Source organism: Megascapheus bottae, chromosome 24, assembly GCF_031878675.1.
Source record: "Megascapheus bottae isolate mThoBot1 chromosome 24, mThoBot2.hap1, whole genome shotgun sequence".
NCBI lineage: Eukaryota > Metazoa > Chordata > Mammalia > Rodentia > Geomyidae > Megascapheus > Megascapheus bottae.
The window spans coordinates 16,459,092-16,485,630 of NC_143532.1; the positions used below are offsets into that span (position 1 = coordinate 16,459,092).

Below are 26,539 nucleotides of genomic sequence, written 5' to 3' on the forward strand. Positions count from 1 at the left end.
TGTCAAGTTAAATAAAACCACTTGGACAAAAAGCACAGTTGTTCACCTGTATCTGATGGTGAGTTTTATCATCTAGAGGATCAGGCACAGGCAGAAAAATCAACTGTACTTATCTAAAACTGGCTGCCAAAATTTAGTGCAGGAGGCATGACTCAAATGGTAGGTTCCAGTCCAGTCAGCAAACTGAACAAGGATGAGATGCTGGGTTCAAATCCTAATACCATTAAATAAAATAAAAAGAAAAATAGTGGTGTGCCAGTGGCTCACTCCTGTAACCCTAGCTATTCAGGGGGCTGAGATCTGAGGATTGCAGTTCAAGGCCAACCCGGGCATGAAACTTCTGTGAGATTCTTATTTCCAATTAACCACCAGAAAACTGGAAGTGTCCCTGTGGCTCAAGTGTTAAAGCAGTAGATTTGAGCTGAAGAGCTTAGGGACATTGCCACAGACCTCAAGCTCAAGCCCCATGACTGACAAAAATAAATAAGTAAATTAAAATAAAAATAGAGAAAGATAGAAAAAGAAAGAAAGAAAGATGAGGAGGAAGAAAGGGAAAGCAAGCAAGCAAGAAAAAAAAAGAAAGAAAGAAAGAAAGAAAGAAAGAAAGAAAGAAAGAAAGAAGAGAGAGGGGGAGAAAAGAAGGAAGGAAGGAAGAAATAGAAGAGAAGGAAGAAATAGAAGAGAAGGAGGGAAGAGGAAGGGAAGGAAAGAATGAAGGAAGACCTGGTATTTGTTATGTAAACAGGCAATTGATAATGAATATAAAAAGGATAAAATGATGTCATAAACTCTCTAGAAATGCAATGGAGTTTTCTCTTGGGACAAGGACCATGAACAAAGTTTGCATCTAATTATCATTCTGATTCTTAATTATTTCCAAGGGAAATCTGAAGTGATTTCAAAGGTAGCTTCTGGTCATATACAAAACACGGTGTTTCTATGGTAATTTAAAAATCAAGGTAAGCCAAAAGATTCTAGAGTTTTTAGACAGTATTTTAGTGCATTCAACACATGCACTAAATAGTTGCAGCCACAGTTTTCTTTCTACCCAGAGAACAGCTGTAAAGTTATTAATTGTGCTTCAGTTATAAATGAATTGCCAAAAGGGACAAGACGGGTTGTGTATCTCATCAGCATGCCCTGTCTGATATAAATAATGAGACAGGAACTTGGTAAATTGGAAATTTGTGATAAAAACACGATGTGATATTATGAAGTCCCACCACTTCTTTCTCCTGGATTTATCGATTTTTAAGGCTCTCTGCAAAGGGACGAAATCAATGATTATTATTCACAAAAATGTTAGCTAAAAGGGCTATATTACCTGGGTCAACTACAAATTAGCCCAAAGGTTAAGCACAAAACTAATACAAATATTAAGAAGAAAATAGATGCCCTAGAACAAGGAGTTTTCTTCTCATATTCTAAGTTTATTTTGTGTGTGTATGCTGGTCCTTTGGCTTGAACTGAGGACCTGGATGTTATCTTTGAGCTTTTTTGACTCCAGGCTAGTGATCTACCACTTGAGCCACAGTTTCCCTTCTGGCTTCTTTTGAAAGTAGTTAATTGAAGATCAGAGTATCAGTGCCCAGGCTGGCTTCCAATCAGAATCTTCAGATCTCAGCCTCCTGAGTAATTAGTATTATAGGCATGAGCCACCAGCATCCAGTATGATTCTTAAACATAGTACAAAGGAAGAACAGAAAAATGAGCACGTAATTGAACCAAGCTAAAGACTGGTATTTGTTTGTTTAATCATTTCAGTTATTTTAAATAATGATAGTAGGACTGAACTTAGGCCCTGTACACTGTTCCTGTAGCTTTTTTATTCAATGTTCTACCCATTAAGTTACAATGTCATTTCTAGATGTTTTTGCTAAATTATTGGAGATAAGAGTCTCTCAGATTTTTCACTCCAAATGGGCTTCAGCCTCCTGAATAGCTAGGATTACAAATTTGAGCCACCAGCAACCCGGCTTCACTTTAGTCCTTCTTAAAATAAAGTTAGTATTTACTGTGGATATTTCCTAAGTATCCTCCCTGGATTTTAAGCCTGCTAGTTTTTGCTTTCACTGTTCATAACCACTTTCAAATATTATACAAAATTAACCCTATTTGAAAGCTTTGGCACTAGAAATCATTATATAATTCTTTAATTTTTTTGAAAGGTTTTTACTTTCACAATGAAGTCAAGTTCTAAACCCAAAATTTGTACATAGAGCCTGGTGATGTTTCTACGCAATATTGTTTGTGCACTTCACTTTAAATACAACATCTCACACAAGGTCAGATGGAAATGCCATTTGTAGAATCAAAATATGCTTTGGAGTCTTAAAGCACTTTGGATTTCAGATGTTTGGATTAAGGATTTTCAACCTGTACTTTACAGCATGATGCAATGAATGTCGAATTTTAAAGTCTCAAAGAAAACAAAGCCCTAATGATTGCAAATGTGATGTCTAAATGGAACAGGTACTCTTTAAAATGATATGTGGGAAAAGACCCACTTTTTAAAAGTCTTATGTCAAATGGAATCTTGCTTTAGGTTTGTATTTTAAAAATTGATTGTGCACATGTATACAAGGCCTTACACACTTTTCATTGCAAAGTCAACAGTGAGCAATCATAGGCTCCTGCTGGACCTGGGGTTTCCTCTATAGAACTTCATCAGAAAGGCAACTCCCACACTCCTCATCTTTCTTCATCATTTCCCTGCCCAAAGTCGGTTCTGTCTGTGCACATATCACTCTTCAAACATATGTAGGTTCCAGCCTATGCAGTGGTATGATCATTCTGTGAGATTCCTGTGTGTAGGCTGTAAGCCTCCCAAAGATCAAGGAAAACTCATATTCATCTCGGATATTCCAAGACAAAGAGCAATTTGATATCTCAAGAACTCAGTAAATGTTGGCCTGGAGTTTGGCCTAGTGGTAGAGTGCTTGCTTAGAAGATATGGGTTCAACTCCTTGGTACCACATACATAGAAAAAAGCCAGAAGTAGTGCAGTGACTCCAGTGGTAGAGATGTAGCCTTGAAAAAGTCCAGGGGCAGTGTTCAGGCCCTGAGTTCAAGCCCCAGAACTGGCAAAAAAAAGAGAAAGAAATCAGTAAACCTTTGAATAGTAATGAGAAGGGTTGCAAACAAATAGACATGAAAGAAAGCAGTGGAGAAAGAAAAATGTCCTTGATAATATTTTATTATACTAAAGTTGTGGTCCATAAGAGGACTGTCAGCACATATTATATTCAAATCTAAAAGCATACTCAGGCCATCAATTTCTTTCTTCCATCTTACTATGTCTCCCATTCCTTTCCACCTGCCCAATTATAAGAGAATTCAAGATGTTGGCAAGACCTTACTCATTTTTTTGTGAACCCATTGGTTTAGCCTTTCACATAGTCTCTTGTTCTTGCCAAAATTTTAATTAGGAAATGCAAAGTTTCCAATACATTTTTACCCCAAGTCTCCCCAGGCATTCTTATACCAAGGTCTCAGCATATTCTTCTAGCATGTTTATTTCTCTTTTTTGTTGTGCTTCTTTATCACAATTACTTTAACTTCTTCACACACAACTGAACATACCCTTCTCTCTCAGCTATCTTTGATTTCTTCAGTGTACAGACATCATAGGGTGAGAGGAACCAAACATTGGGTTGCTCGAGCTTCTTTTTCAATCTGAATGATTCATTTTCTAACATGGGAAGGGGTAACAATGTTCAAGAACTAATATAGTCACTACCTTACTAATATAATTGCAACCCTTCTAAAAAAATCCTGACAATAATTTTTTTTTTTAAAGAAAAATAGTGACCGGGAGTTTGGCCTACTGGTAGAGTGCTTGCCTAGCATGCACAAAGACCCAGGTTCGATTCCTCAGTACCACATACATAGAAAAAAGCCAGAAATGGTGCTGGGGCTCAAGTGGTAGATTTCTAGCCTTGAGAAAGTCCAAGGACAGTGCTCAGGCCCTGAGCTCAAGCCCAGGACTGGCGAAAAAAAGAAAAGAAAAGAAAAATAATCTAAGCAGTCAGAGTATATGATGGGAAAATGAAGGGAGATCGAGATTTGAAGAAAATTTAATCATGGATATGGAGATTAGAAAAAGGCAATCATGACAAATGTGCCCTTCTATAGCGGTTAGGCATTTGTTACCATAGCCTTGAGCAATGTTCCTGGAAGACTTACAGGTGGACAATGGACTGATTAGGTCCACCAAAACAGGCATTCAGACAGCAGTACTCAGAAGAGCAAGAGAATGCATGCAAGCTGCATGGAGCCTCTGAGTGGGCCTGCATCTGGGCCCTGATATGATCTACAGGCTTTCCAATGATCTCAAGGGTCACATAGTTGTCCCCTAGAAGCATTTATTAGGGCTTGTACAGCACACGCCATCTGGTGTAGCTCTACCTTGGGACCTCTCCTGTATAGGAGCTCATTGGGGTCCTTCTTGGTTGTCTAGGAGGAGGGTAAGATGGCGACAGAGCCCACTAATAATCCTGGGAACACAGACTCCAGAGACCAGACTCTCAGTGCAGATCTAACTTTATTTTAGAAAACGTGTTCGCTAAATACAGATCAAGCGGTGGCAGTTATTGGGTCTTTCCCAAAAGTCAGTCAAAGGTGTCCTGAGACACACTCCACGCCTGGAGTATCTGGGGGCTCCTGCTCCATGTGGGAGGGGCCAGGTGCCCCTGAGTGTGTATGTGCTGAAGCACAGGTGACTTCAGCAGGGGCTCCTATGTCACTAGCTAGGAGTCCCCTCAGGAACTCTGCTTATCATTACTACAATAAAACATTGTTGTCTTAAAAAAAAAAGACAAAGATGTTTAGGGATCTCTACAAAGGGAATTTCTTAAATAATGTTTTTTCCTCCCTTTGGTTATGTGTAAAGACTGAACGTGTATAAAGTTCATAGTTGTTTCATGAGGTTTCAGACTACATGTGTATAAGTTTCTCTAACTTCACAGTTGAAATCTCAATTTTAGAAGAAAATGGAACGGGATGAGGATATTGGCCATCCACTCTCAGCTGTTAATTCCAATATATGTGTTTGGAAATGAGCCTAATTTCCTGCAGAATAGAAACTTCCATGTCCGGTTAATAGGTACGTTTCTGTAGTAAGCAGTAGGGGAAGATAAGGGAATCAATGATTCTTATTCCCTGATAAACTTACAATGAGAAACAAGTCAATGATGTACGTGGGATTTCCTGCTCATTGAGAGTGTCAGAGATGTAGAATATGACCTCTGCCCTTTCACTAAGCTAATTCCAGCAAAAGTTTCTGACATGCTGCCTGCAGAACCAGCATGAAGAATGTAAATATGTATGTTTTTACACTTGACTGTGTAACTTCCTTACAAGCAATGTATGGAAAGTCTGAAGTTCTGCAATGACATAGTGGGTTAACACATTGTTACACTAGACAGCAGCCACAGCTGGATAGGAAACATTCTTGTATTCTTCACGTCTAACACAGTGCCTGGCCTACTGGAGGTGCCATGCAAACCCTCATTCTGTAAATGTGAGTGAAGGAATTGAGTGAAATAAAATGAGATGTCTAATGACTGATGTCCTTTCATATCATAGAAGACCCATACTGTCCCAAGACAGGCATAATAGAACAATATCAAGATGGAGAGAGCTGCCATTGCCGATATTTACAATTCTATTCATTCAAGTATTTATAGTATTTCATTCCTTAGGAAACAGTTTAGGAAAGGGTTCGTTGTTGAGAAGACACAGCCTATGGGAAGTAATAACATTATTTTCCCCCTCCTCTAATGTTACGAAAAAAAAAAAGATTCTCACTCTGAAAACGTTCATTTATGCACATGGAACTGTACACCAGGCAGCTTATTAGTTTTCACAAGCAGGCCTCTGAGGGTCCTCATTATCTGTCTGTAAAGGCAGTGGGTTGGCCATCCTCTGCTACCACTGTTCGGGAAGGATGCGAAGAGGAACTTCTCTCCTGTGAATAGTAAGCACGGCTGAGACTTTTACAGTTACAATTTTTCACATCTTGTTTTCCATTTCTCTCACCCGATGCACACTACAGATGTATGCCGGGATGATGATATATGGGTGAGGAGAAGGCTGCTGTATGCACAACTGCACCGCCTGAAGTGTCTTTAATTGTTTCTGAAAGTTTCCGACTCCTGTTCAAAACACGGGCATAGGGGTTTCACCGAGTGACACAACTGTTCAGGTATCTGAACGCTACGGAAGAAAATATGGCAAGCGGATCTTATTTCCTCTGTTTCGATCCCAAATCACAGAGCCAGAGAAACGACAGGATACATTTCCATGCCACCCCTCAGAGTGACTGCAGTTAAGAATCTGTCCTTGTTGCCATAATAAATTCAATTTGGAACATGTGGACTTTGGCAACCGTGCACCACTACTGGCTGAGAGCTGGCACAGGAGCAGGACACCCAGTGAGCAGGAGTCAGGCCTATGAAAGAAAATACAGAGAAGGGAACTGGTCACTGAGGATTTGACTGTGTGGTGTATGTCTTAAAAAAAGCAGTGCTCTCTGGCTGCATGTGGCTCAAGCTGATTTTTCCAGCTAATCAGGAGGCAGAAATCTAAGGATCAGGCTTTAAAGCCAGTAATGGCAACAAAGTTTGTGAGACTTTTGGGTATAATAAATTATCAAAAAAGCCAGAAGTGGAACTGTAGCTCAAGTGATAGGACACAAACCCAAGGACTAGAAACAACAACAACAACAACAACAACACACACACACACACACACACACACACACACACACACACACACACACACACGAGAAAAGAAAAAGAAAAGAGAAAAAAAAAAAAAAAGAAATCAATGAGGGGCCGGGAGTTTGGCCTAGTGGTAGAGTGCTTGCCTAGCATGCATGAAGACCCAAGTTTGATTCCTTGGTGCCACACACATAGAAAAAAGCTGGAAGTGGTATTGAGGCTCAAGTGGTAGAGCTCTAGCCTTGAGAAAGTCCAAGGATAGTGCTCAGGCCCTGAGCTCAAGCCCAGGACTGGCAAAAAAACAAACAACAAAAAAAAGAAATCAATACTATTTCTGCTTTTTATTCAGTTGGCTTAGTCTTATATTGTTAATGAATAAAACTATTATTTTTGGGGTAGTATTGAAGTCTAGATTCAAGTTCCCATGTCTGGTAGGCAGGTACCCCACCAGGTGAGCCATGCTTTGCCTTCCCCCATTGTTTTTCTGGTATTGAGATGTTGCTTAGAGCCTAGAAGCTGTCCAGTAGCGTTTGCCATGAGGTTATTCCTCTAGTCCTTCAGCCTGACCTTCACTTCCACCTTTGCGGTGGTTAACTGAACATAAACATTTCAGGGACGTTTCTGTCAGGATTGGCTTTCAATCTCAATCTTCACATCTCAGCATCTTGAGTAACTGGATTAGAGATGGGAGCCACTGAGCCCCAGGTTTCAGCCCCCTGTTTCATTGATTACTTTCAAGGTAGGGTCTTGCTTTATGCAAGACCTGACCTGAGTTGCAGTGTTCATATTTAGTCTCTCCTGTGTTGACACAGGGGAGGAGCCATTGTATTTCCCCAGTAGCCGGCATTACAGGCATTCACTAGCATGGGCAAGCATGGGTCAAGGTGGAGTCTTGTGACTTGGTGTGCCTAGGGTGGATTTCACCAGTGAATCCCCGAAGTCTATAACGGAAGTACCCAGGGTTTATGGCCTTAAGGCCCAGTACCTGGCACAATTAGTTGGCTTTTATGAAGTGCCAGATTGCTAGTCACTAAAAGAAGCTATCATTTTCTATTGGTCTGACTTCACTTTCCATGTTAACATAATACACAAGAGAAGTATCTGGAATACCACAGGAAGCTTGCCTTCTGGCTTGTGGTTGAATGATCAGACATTATCAGTTGGTATTTGTTTCTCTCAGGAGCTTAGCTGGTGTGGGGGGAGGGGAGGGCCTTTGTCACAACTCTCTCTTGTCTATAGGGTTAAAATTTTAAAATACCCTACTTTTTGCTGATACACATTTAATCCCTCTCATCCTCTAAAGACCACCCCCGCCCGCCCCGGTGTCCCTTGGAGATTTCGATATTTGGCATGTGTCTTCTATAATTAAGTAGCAAAACTGAAAAAGTGCCGGTAAGATTTAGGCCATGTATCCTACTGGGAAAATGTGCATGATGCCAGTCTGGAGAAATGAATGTGGAAGATTATGGTATCACACGGGAAGCTAATAATCAGCATGCATTGACACGCCGCCTGCACTTATTTCTCAGTTTTTACCTGCATCCATAAGGAACCTGCTCTGTTGTAACTGAGGGAATAAGAGGAAAAAAAAATCACAAAAATGGAAACAACGCCCATAGAAATAACACATGACAATCAATCAAACAAGCATCCCAGGACACAGTTAGAGAAAACTCAAAGGGAATCATCTGAGCAAGACACATTTAAAATATCCTTAAAGGCTTGAAAGTCCAGTGTCTAGTATGTGCTAATTTAAGCACAAACAAGTTATTCCAGTTCTATGAAATTATTGCTCTGTTATTCCACAATGATCAAGAAACGTTGTCATGGAGATATTTGTGCCAACCACTTATACTGCCTTGTGATAGTTGCAGAAAAGAATAAGGAGGATTCGCGAAGTTGGGTGGTTTCGTTTTAGTTAAATAATGAAAACAGTAGCAGCGTTGCTGTGGTCAGTTCTCTCTGTGATCATCACAACACAGGAATGATTAAGTAAGGCCTTTTCAGATGACAATACCAAACACTCTGTGGCTTGTACATGATGAACTTGGAACGTGAGAGCTGGGAGCTCACTTCAAAGTTTGAAAATAATAACAAGAGGCCAGAGATGCATGCCCTTTTGAATTTCACCTATTGAAAAGGTCTGATTCTTTCTTTTCTCCACCTGCTATGGAAATGCTTATTCCTCTGAAAACATATTGCACACAAGTACTTGCAAATGGGGGTCTGTGTTCTTCTCATCTTAATAGTTTGAGTTTTTCCAGTGTGCGCATTTTCACGCTGCACCAAATCTTTGTTTTCCTGCTCAGTGTGTCAGCACCAGCATATTTCTTTCTGAATAATGTGCAGAATTGGTGTGTGCTGACTTGCTCATAAAGAAAAAGTATAGCCTAGCTAACAGAATTGCACTATCCAAACACCAACATCTTACTTTCCCAAAGGCCTTTTATCTTAGTTTGTCAGCAAAGCAGAACCTCTAACCTGACAGAGTTACATCTTTGATGGTTAATTTTGCTTGTAGTACTTGCTGTCCTGATTGGAGGAAAATATGGGAGGCCTGTAGCTAATAGGAGGAAGCTTTTAGATATGGCAAGAAGCAAAGGCCATTGCAAGCCTTCTGTTGATAATTAGAATCCACTCAGCAGACTGACAAATTTCACTTCACCGAAATGCAGGGGGAAATAAAGGGGTGGGGTGGGGGTGGGCTTGTTAGTAATTGACTTCCACCTTGGTATTGCTGTGGCTCACACTTGACTTGATACTAGCAGGCCGAATTGTGGGGATCGGGATCATTTTTTGTTGTTGACAACAGCTGGAAATGCGACAGCTATATTATTGTAATTAGGATCAGCACCAAGTTGGATTATAATAGGGGCTTTCTTGGAGAAATGGCACAATGTCAAATATATAGTCACTAGCTAAATGAGTCTCTTGTATCCCTGACAAAGGGACGAAAACAGTTCCAAATGAAAACACAAACAGAGAATCCTGGATTGTTATAGTTCCTGGGTGTTTCTCCGGGTCCTGTTTATCACACATCAACACTTGGTGCTTTGAAGTAATGTTATCTTGCAAAGTTGACCCTTTTCAATTTGCTTCAGCCCATTGCTTGCATTCTGCAGACATTTCCATGGAGAAACTTAGTGCACTGGGCAGCTTGACTAGAAATGTTTTCTGTTGCAGAGATTAACCTCAAAGCATCCATTTTTCCCCCTCCTGTTGGGAGAATCCCTTGACAAGTACATTCACAAAGCCCTGGCACACATCTGTCCCCAGTGCATGGGTACAACCACAGATATAGCATCCCTGTTAGGAGACAGATGGTACCTGATGGAAAGTAGTGCTTGCCTTTCCATTTCCACATGTGTAAAGTTGAAAGATGTGGATTTCTGGGAAGCTAGACATCAAGATGCTGTATCCTAGATGAATCTGTTGATGTTTGTTTGTCTTAGCCCCAGTGGCAGTCCTTAGCCCAGTCCTCTATCTTTACAATCATGTGGGATTTGCTGGGGCTGGGAGAATGCAATTCATTCAAGTAGCCTTGTACTTACTACATTAAACACATTTTTATTTTTGAACCCAGTGCAATTTCCTTCCACAGCAGTGGAAAATAATATGAAATACACTGCATGGAAGCCTGTGAGGTTGTATACCGAGGCGTTTTCTTTGGCAGATCTTTACCGAGAAAAGATTTTTCGTAATGTGTATATGGGCTTATAACTGCTTATTTTATTTTTATTGACATTTGTATGCACTGAGGAGTTATATTGTGATGCTTTCATTCATGTATTTATAATGCAATGAAGAAATTAAACAAATTAAAATTTTTATCACTTTTTAAAAATGTGAATACATGTAAATGTCTGTGTTCTAATTATGTTGAGATGTTTAATGCATTATTATTAATTATATTCACCCTGCTACACCACAAAACATAGGAATTTATTCTACTACCTAACCTTTATATTGTCACATCTATAGTATATTTGCTTCTGTCTTTTATGAAATATATTACTGTTAAAACCATTACCAAAAAGTGTTACCTAATTATATAAATTAAAACACTTATCACCAATTAAAATGCAAAATAGTTTGTTACTCAGTCTCTACTGTGTGTACACATAATCTATTATTACAAGAATGACAGAATTTCTTAGGAAATAACGAATGTCAAAGTCTCTTTTATTTCTAGGCTGCATAGATTATTACATTCAATTATCTCAACAAAACTATGATGTACCTGAACTATTTTCTTTGTTTGTCTAGCCTAGTGAATCAAAACTTACTAAAGTTTGTCACAAATGTAAAAGTTAGTAAAATGTGGAGGTGGGTGATGGAATGAGACAACCTTAAACTAGAAGAGTTCAGGACAGATTGACTCCATTTTTTTCCCCTTTCTGTCTTCTCTACTCCCCATCACCTCATTTTCCTCGTGGTACTGGAGTTAGCACTCAGAGTTTTACACTTATTCAGCTTGCTTGCTTGTCAGGCACACTGCCTGTTGAGCCTGCTTTCAGTCTTGTTTTTGGCTGGCTAGCTTGAAGATCAAATCTGTTCAATTTTACAGGCTGTGTTTGGCAGTGAACCATGATCCTCTGGATCTCATTCTCCTGAGTAGCTAGGGTTCAAGGTGTGAACCAGAGGTGATCAGCTTCATTCATTATCATCATCATCATCATCATCATCATTATTAATTGTCATACTAAAAGGTGACAGTCCCCTATTGTAGGTCCTGAGTACAGTGCATCTTGACCGGTGTCATTCTTTCCCACTTCCCTCTCCCATTCTGGCCCTCAACTTCAGTTCCGAGTTTACTTAATGAACACTGAATGTCATGGCTGAGTTTGCTCACCCTTCCTCCCTCTTTTTGTGTCTTCCCACTCATTACCCTTCCCACTACACATGTTACAGCTTTCCGGGATCCACTCCTCACATGAAATACTGAGATTTTTCAGGGTACAGAGGAGCCTGTCTGCACATGAAGAAACAGAACCACAGAGCTTGGGGCTGACAGAAAGCTGGGCCTGTGCTCCAGTATCATCAAGTGATGCTCAGGACAAGATCACATCAATTTACAATAAGGACAGAAATAGAATAATTATCACTACTTTGGGAATAATAAAAAATCCAAGAATGTATTTCTCACCTTATAATTACCCTGAAATGTTTTTTTAGGACTGTTTAGACAAGATAAATTGCCTAAAAAAGTGCTTCACTTTGCAAACAAATCTGAAAGACTTGCCCCTCCCCCTACAGGCTAATTAATCCTCACAAAAATGAGCAGCTCTTAGGAGTAGAGATGAAGCTAATTTTTGTTAAAGTTTGTCACCTTCCATATGCACTTCTGAATTATTACTTAACATTGGCATTGCTGGAAGAGTTCCATTGGGATTGGAGTTTATTTATTTATTTATTCTGTATTCTAGGTCTTTCTGTATCTTATCAGTCTGGGACAGACCTGAGGGATCTATTTTTCAAAGTGAAGGTCCAATCCAAAGGCAGGGTGGTACTCAAGATTAGCATGTGACAGTTTCTCTATTAGGTACCCACATTTATCATTTCCTTTATCTCTCACATTCACTCTAATGTGTATATTGTAGATTTTAGCCTGAATCTAAGGTTAAATGATTCGCTCAAGGAGTTAGAGATAAGTGCCTTAGAACACGTTGAAACTATTCTACATGCGAAACCATTAACAATTTGCCCACAACTTTGTCAACACACACCTTCCCTACAGATTTATATTATGGCACAGTCCTTCGGGAAATATTTGCACTCATTTGTTCCCCATAAACATATCCCTTCATTTAACTCACCATCTAGAATTTAATTCTGGTTCTGACAGAGGTTTATGATTACTTATTGTTCATTTTCCAGGGACAAAGCAATGACTGGAAATGAAGATCTGGGTTCAGCAATATAACTTAATTTTGAGGCTTTGACTTTATTTCTTGATGATAGCGTTTTACTTGAATCACAGTAAACACACTAGACAAAAAATAACACCTAGCAGAATACATCCCTCACATAAACTTTGGCCCAGGGATGCTCTCCTGTCTCTTCAATATGAATGAACTCTGACATATGAGATGACTTTTTCTCTGAAACCTTGTCTCTCTGTCCTGACAGGGTCGAGCCAAGACTCATGATTCAGTCATTTAAACAATTGCATATTTTAGTCTTGAAATTTCTAGTGTTACTTTTGATGACCAATTTTGTCCCCTGTCTTCTACCATTATGTGGGAACTTATCTCCACATTGCATTCTTTCAGAAAGATTTTAACACAAGCTATTCTTGATGCTATATAATAATTAACTACGGATACCAGCATTTTCATGAGCCAGTATAACCAGTGAAAGGAATTTCTATGGAAATGAATATGATGTCACACATACCCATCTCTATACATACACAGTTTATACCTGCTGTTCCAAGTATATGCAGAGTTTGTCACACAAAAGGCAATATTTTTTCTTCTGTAGATATTTTTGTCATCATTTTAAGTAGAAGCCCTAATTTCATAGACTTGTTGACTGCTCAACAAATATTGCCACTGCAATTCAGAATGTTCCACAAAGATTTTGATCAGCAAAATCTTCAGTCAAGTTTGCATCCCTTGTTGTAGCTTTGAATATGCTGTTCAGATTCGCTCTGTCACAGTAGAGATACTCTCTTCCTCCCTGTGCTGTGGAATTGACTGTGGACAGCTCAGTGCTAAGGACTGAGAGTCACTTTCCTCGTATTGTAGCTACCATTGGCTGAAGAGTGCTGTGGGACTCAAGACCCATGGTCCATTCTCAGGGGCATTTCATATCCCATAGTTTTTCCGTGATGGCCTGTGAAGGCCTGGCCCCATTAAATCACTGAGCAACCTAGCCACAGAGCCCAGCTGGGGTCCACTGTGACTATTTTAGAGTTGTCCTTCTGCCCAGTCTCTGGGCCCTTTTCTTTCTATGATCAGGAATGTGTGTGTGTGTGTGTGTGTGTGTGTGTGTGTGTGTGTGTGTGTGTGTTGTGTGTGTGTAGCATATATCCACAGCATATATATATTGAATATATATGCATATATTCAATATGTGTATGCATTAAATGGATATATATGTGTAAATATTTGATATATATGTGTATATATATTTGCTAAGACTTCTGCCACCCATTTTTTTTATCATTAAGAATTAATTCTAAAGAATGACTGGGCACTGGTGGCTTGTGCCTTTGATCCTAGCTACTCGAGAGACTGTGATCTAAGGATCATGGTTCAAAGGCAGCCCGGGCATGAAAATCCATTAGACTCTTATCTCCAATTAACCACCAGAAAACTGAAAGTGGTGCTGTGGCTCAAGTGGTAGAGCCTTAACCCTGTGCTGAAGAGCTCGGGGATAGCACCCAGGCCTGGAGTTCAAGCCGCAAGACCAACAAAAGGACGGAAGGAAGGAAGGAAGGAAGGAAGGAAGGAAGGAAGGAAGGAAGGAAGGAAGGAAGGAAGGAAGGAAGGAAGGAAAGAAAGGATTCTAAAGAATGGTTTGAAAATATTATTTCTGCTGAACTGGAGATTGAACTGAGGGCCTTGTGCCAGTTGAATAGTTGCCCACCTAATTTAGCTCCAGTCCCAGCCCTCGTAACAAACTAACTGATCTGTGGTATCTCTTGGTATTCTTCACTAAATCTGCCAGATAATTTACTCATGGCACCCATTTATTATACAAGTAGTAAATGTATGTCTGACATATACTGAGAAGGAAGACAGGTTTTATAGATCACGACTCTAAATGTCACTCTAGACTTCCAAATTCTCCTCAGATTCAAAGTTTCCAGAATGTCCCAAGGTAGCCACTTTGCCTTTACTTATATATGGCTCACTTACTGGAATTTCTCCTCTGTCCTCACACTGGTGAATCTTGACATTTCTTAAACAATTTACTGAAATGCAACTTCTCTCAGAAAAATCTCTGCTTCCACTTATCTGTATTGGATGATGTAGTTATTTACACTTGTTATTTATTTGAATACTTTTATAGGTATTTATCAGTTGTTCCCTTTTCTAATTTACCACCACCAAATGTCTTCACTATATATACATATATAAATACATATTTCAATTTAGGCAAGCTCTCTTTGCTCAATTATCTCATGAGTAAGTGAATATGAAATAGAAGAGTAATCTGGAAAAAAGATGGTTTTGATTCTATTATCTGCAGGCCTAATTACCTAAGCATGCAAATTAGTTGGTGGTTCCAATCTAATTTCACATTCTGAGGAATTAAATGAGATGGGATAAAATATGCCTTTGATATTTTTGCACGGCTTTTAAAAAATTTGCAATCACTTTGCTAGGTATGGTTACTTGTGCTTTTGCAAAACTTAAGCATCTCCTGCTATATGATATTATTAGCTGTATATTTCATATTCCTTTGATAAAATTTCCCTTGCATATTCTTGATGACCACATGAATCTAATAGGTATTTTTAAAATAAACACTACAAAGGAATCTTAAGTAACACAAATACAAAAGAGACTGTCTTTATACAGCTCTCCAACCTAGCAGAACCCTTTCTCTGACAAGAATTGGGTATTGTTAAAGTTATGACAAAGCAGTTTATCTATCTACCTTCCCTCTTAATTTTTTTCCTTCTCTCTTGATTACTGCACATGAATTTCTGTATGATGTGCTTGGCAAAATTTAGCTCTTGGCAAAAAATAACATGTTAATTATGACTTTCCCCCCTCTCTTTTTATTAGGTACGTCTGTCACTAATGTAACAGCTACTGACGCTGATGACCCAGTTTACGGAAACAGTGCAAAGTTGGTTTATAGCATCTTGGAAGGGCAGCCTTATTTCTCCATTGAGCCTGAAACAGGTTGGTGGCCTCAATTTTGAATTCTGTTTTTCAGGTTTTGGCATCATGGGAATGTTTATTTTGGGATCGGGAGTGTGGAAAGTTATGGTTAAGGATTTCACTGCCAGAAATAGTTATAGTTGGATGTGCACTCAGAGGAAGATGGGAGCTAAAGCAGTCATTTGGATGCTGATGGAAACAAATGGTAGTGCCTGGGTAGAATAATACAGATGCTCTGACATCACATTTCATTCTGGAATCATGGAGGAAGTGGTGCCTTCTAGGTGCACTGACATAACAGGTTTAAAGATAAATCTAGCCACTCATTGGCCACATGGCATTGAGCAGTAACTTTCTAAATTTCAATCTTGCCTGTCTATTAAATGGGTATATATTACTGTGGAAATGAGAAGAAGTAAAGAATGTGCAAGACACAGGACACAGCGAATGATACTCATTGAGTACCCATTAGAAATGGTTATCTTTGTCTTTAGAGCCCTTGTTAGAGAGACAGGTATCCTGAAACTTATCCTAAGGTCTTCTGAAGATATTTTTACAGCCAGTATTAAACCGAGCCAATTTGTGGCAATCCTGAGGTGCAGATTTTTATAAAAAATGATGTAAATTACTTAAGAGCAAAATTAAGTTCAATGCTATTGACTCGGGGCTGTAACATTCTCTATTCATGAGTCTGAGGTAGGAGAATTATAGTTCAAAATCAGCTAGGGAAGAAAAATTCAGAAGATTTCATGTCCAAAAACGAACTAACATCAACCATAACAACAAAAAACAGCAAAAAGTCAGAGTTGGATATATGACTCAAGTGGTAGTGTATTAAAACAGACAAGCAAGCACTATACCTTGAGTTCAAACTCTAGTACTTAAAGAATGAAAAAGGAGAGATGAAAAGAAAGAAACATAGAAAGGAAGGAAGGAAAAAAGGAAGGAAGGGAGGAAGGGAGGAATGAAGGAAGGAAGGAAGGAAGGAAGGAAGGAGAGGAAGATAGGTAAAAGAAGAAAGAACTGACCTAAAAGGGAAAAAGTAAGTAACCACACACACACACACACACACACACACACACACACACACACACACACACACACTTTTCAAAATATTCTGGAAAACAATTTCATAATTTTTTTCTTTTTTTTCATTTTTTTTCATAATTTTTTTCTTTCTCTCCCTGCCCCCCCTCCTTTGCTTTATCCTCTGTAGTCACTGTATTTGACTTTGGTACACTGTGGCTTGTTTATACATTTTTCTGGTTTGGGAAAGGGCAGGGGAAGATCAAATGGTGAGTCAAAAGACAAATGGTGAACCAATGTCAACAGTTATACTTACAAGACAATATGTTGGAAATGAACTTTACAACTTCTACGAGAGGGATTTGAGGGAAGGGAAAGTGGGTGTAAAATGAGGGAGGGAGTAACAAAGTTGACAGGAAATATACTTATTACCTTATGTATACAACTGTAACCTTTGGACATAATCTTGGAAATAAAATTAAAAATATGATTTTACAAATGAAGAGACATGTATCTAATTGTTTTGAATGTATATTAAGAAAATAAGTCTCTCTTGGCAGACTAGTTTATATCATTGAAGTATTATGGTAGCCATCTAAACTTGCTTTTTTAAAATACTATTGTTAAAATTATTAAGAATAATTGTTATTAAAGACAACATATTCTGTATCTGATGCCTTCTCTGTCATTAGACAGATTTTCTTTCTATAAATTTCCAAATAGAAAATTTCAGTCTCTAAGCATTACTTGCACATATATTAAGTTTTCTTGAATTCATAAGTTTTTAGCATGATTGAGACTGCTATTAAGTCAATTATTAATTAAGTTAAAAATTTAAAGCCTCTCTAGGCTTTAAAAAATCAGAGTAAAATCCTCATGCATTTAAAAGTAAGAAAATGTACAGTTTATATACAAATAGGTCATATCTTAAAAGAGAACTCAGTTTTGGAAACAGGAAAGCATTGTTGTAAATTGCATGAATTAGGGCTGAAGTGATACATTCTTTGTCAATCACGAGGGAAAACTGTCTTCAACTTTGTCCCACCTGGGACCCTAGGTAATGAGACAGGAATGTCAGGTCGAGTAATTAACCCCTTATTTTAAGGAAAAGAGAAGTCTGGTGACATGCTATTACTTGGCCACGTGACTATTACAGAAATGAAGACTCTGATTTTGATTCCTGATTTTGAAGCTGCTGTGATATTTGTTTTAATGTCATTTTGCTATTGGTTTTTGAACACAGAGCTTTGTTCTATTTGCTCAGCTCATAATTGCCCATTAGAATCTTTACCTCTAACCGGTCTTTGCCTCTCCATCACCCAGGTTACAACGGACATAAAGTCTGCAGATATTTTCTGTTTAGGTTGGCCTCAAACCCTAATCTTCCATATATCAACCTCATGTAATTAGGATTATTACTGTGAGCCAACAACATTTAGCTTGACCTTCCTTTTCCATAAGCAACATCTTCCACGAGGCAAGCATGTATTAGTGAATAGCTATCTTCTTTTGTTTCTTCATCATTTGTTCATGTGAGTCTTTCTGCTTCTCATTCCCATTATATAACTGATATTAAGCCAGCAAATATCCATTGAGTATTCAATATGTGCAGGCACTGAATTAAACATAGGGAGGAAAAAAATTACAAAAGCTAGTCTCAGCTTGCAAGTGTCTCACAATCTATTTTGGAAGACAGAATTTTTTCCAACATAAATAAAGGAAATATGGTGATGTTCTTTAAATAATTTATATTTTAAGAATAAATTACTGTGAGGTATGGATAACGAACACTCTCTTCTAATTTAAAAGCTCATTTGATATATATTGCTGTTTGCTTAATTAAACACTGTCAGCAACAGTTTGTATTTACATTTTACTCAGCATAATGAGTATCTGTCTCAACATACAAAAATATTAACTTCATCATTTCAAATTTGACATATATAAAATTATCTGATTTAGATTTTAGAAACTTTATTCTAGTGCTGTCATAGATAATGTTATGGATGATAACTTGAGAGAAATGATACTTGAAAAGCCAACATTGTAGTTGCCTTAGTAAATGTTGAGTGAATCAGGTTGAAAATTTCAATGGAAATAGTTATAATGATGTTGAAAATAGAGGTGAAATTCAATAATCAATAAGCATGCATGCATGTGAAGAAAATATAATTACATATGAGTATGATCTAGTGAAAGAAATAATGACTATTATTTCTATGTAATCTATCTAAATTGGGCTCTCTTTGAAGCCCCTTCTCTTTCTAAAAAATAATGCTTTGAGACAGATATGAAATGTGAGTGTTTCTGAGTGTGTAGAGAAAGGAAGACAGAGAAAGAGTGGAGAAAGAAGGGTTTTATAGCCATACAGAACATATGAACATTGTTTAAGTTTTCAAAGTTTGCAATACAAATGTGGACAGGGAGACTTGGACGTTTGAAACCTTAATTTTATGAACATATGGAGATCAAATATCTTTTGGAATGACCGAGAGATATGTGTAAGTTGGGGAACTTGGAAACTAGAGGAGATTCTGAGATAGTAACACTTGGAAGTGGTGTGTTGGCAGTTTATGACTATGAAAAAATTAAGGAAGCAAGCTTGGCCAGGAAATCCCTTATATCAGATGCAAATCTGTTTCCTAAACAAGGAAAGAGCACAAAAAGATAAGATAAACCAAGGCATATCTGACAGCATTTTGGCTCAACCTCTGGAGATCCTGGAGCTCTGATTACACTAAGGAGTATCACGCTGTGCATAATAATGCCTAGTCTCAAAAAAAAAATAGCCCTCTGCTCAGTGCTGGGCTGAGATTGACTGGAAATGACTGTGGTCTCAACTGGGAAGTTCTTCCTTGAAGGTAAATCCAAGCAGTGGGCCTGTGCTAATGTCACACATGCATATTGAAACAAAAGATATTTCAGCATATATACATTACTGCACCACATTGGAGAATAGGACATGACAATAAAACAAAAATACTCAGAAGGTATATTTATTTTTAATTCATGCTATATGTCGCAAGTATTAAGAAGGTTCACTAATTTTTGTCCCAGCACACACAAAATGAATTTCAGAAATGATTAGACACTTACCATACAAAAATCAATATACCGTGAGGAAAGTCCCTCACAAGATAAGTCTCCACGTGATTGATTCCTCCTCACAAAGTAACGCAGCAAAGTGATGCTAGATTGTATTCTTTTCCTGATTGTTTTTGTATAGTGATGCATACAGGGTTTAGAGATAGGTAAGTCAGGCAGAGAGTGCATTTGTTTTTGAACAATGTCACCCCATCCCTAGTTCTCTCCCAGTTTTTCACTCCCACCTCCATCCACAATTTCTATAATTAATTAATTTCAACCTAGTGTCTAATGAGTACTGTTGCAATTGCTCACGATTTATCACAGCATTTCAGTGTCCCTTTCCTTACCCTCCCAAAGACAACTACTCTGGAAAGCAGTATGGAGGTTCCTGAAAAAGATAAAACATACATGGTAGAGTGCTAGCCTAGCATGCACGAAGACCCAGGTTCTATTTCTCGGTAAGCACATACATAGAAAAAGCTGGAAGTGGTGCTGTGGCTCAAGTGGTAGAGCTCTAGCTTTGAGAAACCCCAAGGACTGGCAAACAAAAAATAAACTTAGATCTTCCCTATGACCCAGCAAGCAATTTCACTCCTGAGTATTTATCTAATATAACACAAATAAGGGCACATTAAAGCTACCAGCACAAACCATGTTCCTTGCAGCCTTGTTTATTGTAGGATATTTTCAATAAGGAGAAAGAAACTGTTTGATTATTTGTTTCCTCTCAAGAGTACTAAGAGCAGAATGCTTGACTAGTGTTCACTTATTTCCTGACATCGCCTTGTTTATTGCATTCCCATTTTATTGACTTAGGTTCTATTTTCATAGTACTCATTTGCCTTAGAGAGAGCTACTGCTCTTGGATGGAGAATCATCTATAGACTATAGAGAGATTTGTCGCTTTTTCTGATTATTTTGTTTTTGAGTTTAACTGAAATTACTAATTATCACATCTATAGACTTAAAATATTTTAACGTCAGTTTTCCTATGAGAATGTATAACATAAATAAAAACTGAGCTTCTTTGGTTTGCATGCCTACCTGAATTGCCCTGAAAAGTTCAATGAGTGGGACTTGTTTTCTTTCTTTTTTTTTAAATTTAATTTTAGTGCATTTTAAAGTAGTACATAGAAGCATTAAACTACATAAGTAAGGAAATGAGTACATGTCTTGTTGAACAGTGTTTTTTTCTCCTTTTAAGAAAAACAAGGGAGTGTGTGTGTGTGTGTGTGTGTGTGTGTGAGAGAGAGAGAGAGAGAGAGAGAGAGAGAGAGAGAGAGAGAGAGAGAGAGAGAGAGAGAGAGAGAGAGAAAGAGAGAGAGAGGGAGAGAGAGAGAGAGAGAGAGAGGGAGAGAGAGTAGAATGCACTCATATAGAACAGGAGAATAGCCTTTTCACAGTTCATAGAAACGATCTGAAAGGACATAGACTAGGCAAGACCGTTTATTTGCAGCTCATAATTTTCTACCTATTTCTTTTGTTTCAAATGTTTTATTTGGGGGAGGGCTGAGAATCATTTATGACTAACACTCATGCCCGTCTCTAAATTTAATGCAATGTCTTAAGTGTGCAGGCCACCCAGCATGGCTCTCGTATTGTAAAAAGTAGTCTTGAGCAAGGCACTGGAGGCTCACACCTATAATCCCAGCCACTCAGGCTGAGACAACCATCAACTCTTGACAAACAAAGAAGGAGTGACTGTTAATGTACCACCCTGTTTCAGTGGAGGAGATATTACTACTACTAACATCAGGATTAAAACGTAAAAGCAAGCCAGGCACAGTGGCACACACCTGTAATCTTAGCTGCTCAGGAGGCAGAGATCTGAGGATCAGGGTTCAAAGCCAGCCTGTGCACTAAAGTCCATGAGATTCTTATCTCCAATTAACCCCCAGAACACCAGCAGTGGTGCTGTTGCTCAAGGGGTAGGACAGTAGCCTTGAGCTGAAGAACTCAGGGACAGCACCCAGGCCCAGAATTCAAGTCCCATGAACCAAAAAAAAGTAAAAGCACTATATCTGTATGGTGTTCATGTTTGAAACAACACTGAATCAGATGGCCCAAGGGTTTGTCTTCAACCTGCACATGACAGAACTGTGTTTCACACTTGTATGAAACACAGAATCTTCCCCATTCATGCTGATAGTTAAAATTCTGTCCTGAATTGTAACGTAGGAGTAAAAACAGAAAACAGCTCCTTCATTTATGCTGTACTTAGTATATCCTTGACACAGTGCTAAATCTATCTGCACACATTGTGAAATGTATGCAGTATTTAGAGGAAGGTGTCAAAAAGTCATCTTAGCTTCCTGAGGTAAGAACAGAGTCTGACTTGATACATTTCTTTCCCAAGGGGCTGAAGTCAGGATCCAAAGTGAAACTCTCTGATACTACAACCTAATATTTTTGACATTCTTTTGTACCCCTATTTGACTTCCAAACAGCTTTGCTCACACCAGGCAATGTGACTGGTTTGGAAAAGGACTTATAAACCTTGGAAAGAGGCCCAGGAATCCTTGATAAACAGGCTTACAAGGCAGCATAGTTTGGGACAAGACGTGAGGCAGTTGTAATTGTAAAATGAGATGTCATTTTTGTGAATAGCATTTATTATTGTGCTTCAAAAGTCTGAAAATAGCTTATTTGCAGTCTAAAATTGCTTGCTGCTTTTTTTTCCCCTTCCGACAACCCCAGTACCATATGTTTGCCTGTAACATTTTGGGCACAGACAGGGAGAAATGTGGCATTTATTTTAAAAGCTCTAATTTGAGGATAGCAGTGAGAAAACAGTTGCAGTCCATCCTAAGTGATTGAAGATGGAATGCCTAAATGAAAAGCAAAGCAAGTGAATAATAAATGCTTAATGTTCCTATAGAAACCAGGGTATAGTTTCGGACAGTCCAAATTTTGCTCCAGGCAAAGGAGTGTATGAAAAATGACCTGCTTAAAAATAAACTAACTTAATTCATTGACCTTTGTTTTTTCTTGAAACTCAGACCATCTTTCTTTATTGGATACAAATAACTTTTGTCTCAGTGGAACCTGGTGAGGGGAGGGGAAGAAGAAGAAGCTAAAGGAAAAAATACAAGGGAAGAAAAACAAATCCATGTAATGAATGATTCCCTTTCAGAAAAATCAAGATAATGTATGGAGTCTTCATGAAAGGCCTTCACCTTATTGAGTCATTTTTATGTGATGAATTGCAAGCACACAAGTTCTCTTTTTAATCAGGATTGCATAGATTATCATTTCCACTGCAAAGAGATCTGACTGAAGGATTTGCTTAGCACAGACCTCTGAGGAATGTTCAGATAAATTCACATGGTGCAACACTGCATTGCTAGGTGATAATGTCTTCATGTTTCACATTAACTGGTATTTAGTCACCATCTATATTCTAGGTCAGAATTGGACCACGAGAGATAAAATAGGACAGCCAGGAGTGGTGGCTCACATCTGTAATTCTAGCTAATCAGGAGGCTAAGATCTGAGGATTTCATTTCAAAGCCATTCCAGGCACTAAAGTCCATGAGACTCTTCTCTCCAGTTAGCCATTAGAAAACTGGAAGTGGCACTGTGACTCACGGGTTAGGGTGGTTGCTTTGAGTTAAGAGCTCAGGGACAGTGCCCAGGCTCAGAGTTCAAGCCCCATGACAAAAAAAAAAAAAAAAGATGCATAACACATTGAATTTTATCAAGTAAAATTAGAAATTGTATGTAACATATATACCTATATACCTATATATGTCATGGTACTAAATATGAAAGAGGTTGCAAATAAAGCAAATATATGTAGAAACAGGAAATCAGGAAAATCATACCAAATTCTTCACCCCGAAGGGTGGATCCAGAGGAATTGATTATTGTTTGACAAAGGAATAAGGCTGAGTTAGGGAAAGGGTTAAACTAAGCCTTACAATACAAAGAAGCTTGCCCAGCTAGTATTCCCAACATTTGCAAGAATCAAGGAACAGGCTTGGCTGCTTAGAGAAAAAATGCTTGGCTCAGTCTCATATTGTGTGCCTAGTGTGCACAAAGCCTGGAGTTCAATGCTTTTCTCCATTAGAGACATTAAGTACTATGTGGTCAAGGTAAGAAATGGACGAATGATGAGGATTATATTGCAAAATTAAACCATTTCGCTTTCTCAGTTGAATAGAAAGATTTTTCACCGGAAGACATATTTTTCTGTATATGATATAGAATTTAAACATTCAGACATTTCTACTCATTTCTGTGTAGCTTTTGATGAGTGCTTTTCCTCTTCTGACGTGATAGTCATTTTTGAATGAACTTATATCAATTACTTAATTGTCTCGTTGATTATTTTCATATATGTATATAACATCCAATGATTAAAATCAATTAACAGCACAGGCAATAATATTTCCTAACCATTCATAGTACTGAAAAATGTACTATAACACTTTGCTTTTTATTTTTTACCGATAAAAATTACCTTCGGTATTGTCACCATTGTCATTTACATGTATGGTAAGTGAGACAAACTGTGATGCTTTCATTCTATTTTGTGACAGGCCATTTCCACATGATGTAACTCAGCGCTTATGCATTAGAGACATTGGCTTACTCAGTGTTATGGGTTATGGGCTGGTTATGACATATCCGCTGGACAAGTTCTTCCAGTGCCAAATACTGGTCAGGAAAGGAGGTATCCACATGCATTATGTAGGTGAATCCCACTTGGAAGATGTCATACACCAGCTTCAGATTAAATACCTGAAGTGAATGGCCAGTAGTTTACCTTTGGGGATATCATCCTAATGCATTCTTCTTCCATTTTCTATCCTTTTTAAGCAGTAGAGGCTATTTATTTTCTTTTCTTTTTAATAATCATGAGATTTATTATAAGAGTAAACATATTTAGTCATCTGTTATTAGAACCACTTCAATTTTTAACTTTTTAAAATGGATATATTTTAAAGAAATGTAACATAAAATACATTATCATTTTTAAAATAAAACTATGAGAACCAATACATTATATCATCAACTAACATACACATTTTGACTGTATTTTTTTTTCTTTTTTGTCACTTGCCTAGCATGCACGAAGACCTGGGTTCAATTCCTTGGAACCACATGCATAGATAAAAGCAGGACGTAGTGCTGTGGCTCAACTGGTAGAGCTTTTGCTTGAGAAAATCCAAGGACAGTGCTCAGGCACTGAGTTCAAGGCTCAGGATTGGCAAAAAAAAAAAAAAAAGAAAGAATGATCATGGTTATGTTTTGGAACTCTTAAAGCATTCAAATGAAATGTGTAGAGTAGCAAACATACCTTTCATTCTACTCCTTGAGGTCTTCTACTTTTTAACATTTTCAAGATTTAACACATTTAATATTTAATGTTAACATTTGCATCAAAAATATTAACAACTCTAACTGCCTACTTTGTTTCTGCATCTGGTTTTTTGGTTTGCTTGATTGTTTCAAAACTGGTCCAATACTGGTTTCAATACTGATAAGAATTAATCTAGATCCAGGAAAACTAAGGTTGCATGGTTTCTCTCATTGTGGTAAGTAGAATGTGAGTAGTTACAAAGGAATTAAATGAAGCATAATAGACTCTATAGAGAGAAAATAATATAATGTTTTAGAAAGAGGAGGTCAAAACCTAACAAAATCAACAGCAGGATTTGCTGGCCGGGGGGACAAGGAAAAGAAAGTAGATAATGAAAAGAAAGGATAGGAGTGGTTCATAGGGGTGAAACTGTTGAAGGGTGACATTGATCAAAATGCATTGTGTTTATAAACAGCTTTGTGAAGTGGCATCTCCTTTCTGTTACTTCGTAAAGATAATAAAATAATTTTTAAAAAGGAAAAAATGCTGGCAAGAAGTTATTGACTTCAAAACTGATTGAGCTGCATTATTGTCTTGAAAAGACAGCCCTTGAATACAACAATACATGGCTATGTGTCCAAAGTGGCAGCTGAGCAGAAAGTTTCATTTCTCTCTCTATAGTTGCAAGTCCTAATACTGCATACTTGCTGTATGCACTTGTACTTGTTGCATTGACAAAGGGATGTCTTCTTTTTCTCCCTTCTGTATGTGTGGCGGGGGGGGGGGGGTGTCATGTGGCTTGATCTTGGCTGGATGCTATCCCTGAGCTCTTCAGCTCAAGGCTACCATCCTACTCTTGGGCCAAGCTCCACTTCTTATTTTTTAGAGGTTATTTGGAGATAAGAGTCTCTCTGGTCCGTTTGTGCCCTAGCTGGCTTTGAACCTCGATCCTCAGATATCAGCCTCCTGAGTAGCTAGGATTACAAGCACGAGCCATTATTCCTTGCAGGTCTGTCTTTTACACTGACTGCCAACAGCTGTCTCTGAGTCAATTTGCTTTATTTTATTTTATTATTTCTTTTGATGCAGTCATTTCAATAAATGTTAAGGTGATGAATCTACACGTGTGCAAATATTTATGCAACAGTAAGAAAAAGCACAATTGGATCCAAGGGTATATGTTTCACAGACACACGTAAACTACAGTACAAGTCTCCCTGTTAAAAGTGAGGGCAGTAACTCCTCAGATTCCTGAGTGTTCTTTAGTCAGAATTGCCCATTTTGAAAGCCAAGAAAAAAACATAGCTAAAATCCTCCCTCCCTGCATCTTTAGACGAAGTCTGCAAACAGGCATTGATTGTGTTTATTTTTCTGTGGAGTTTCTGTCTGAGTCATGTTTGTGTTGCTGTAACAGTACCACAGACTGGGTACTTTAAAATCAACCATGATTTTGTTTTTCACCTTTCAGGAGGCTGTAAAGTCTAAGATCCAGGCACTGACATCTGGCAAGAGGCTTGCTATTGTAAAACGGGGCATCACATAGTAAAAGAGCAAAGACT

At 38.2% G+C, this 26,539-nt stretch overlaps 1 protein-coding gene across 3 annotated transcripts in view; it reads left to right on the forward strand.

Moving 5' to 3' along the window:
• Positions 1-26,539, forward strand: part of Cdh8 (cadherin 8) — a 299,684-nt gene that overhangs the window by 119,378 nt on the left and 153,767 nt on the right. For all 3 annotated transcript variants that reach the window (XM_090357535.1, XM_090357534.1, XM_090357533.1), the window contains exon 4: positions 15,464-15,583. In XM_090357535.1, the coding sequence (XP_090213661.1) occupies positions 15,464-15,583 (120 nt within the window). The remainder of the gene's footprint in view (positions 1-15,463; positions 15,584-26,539) is intronic.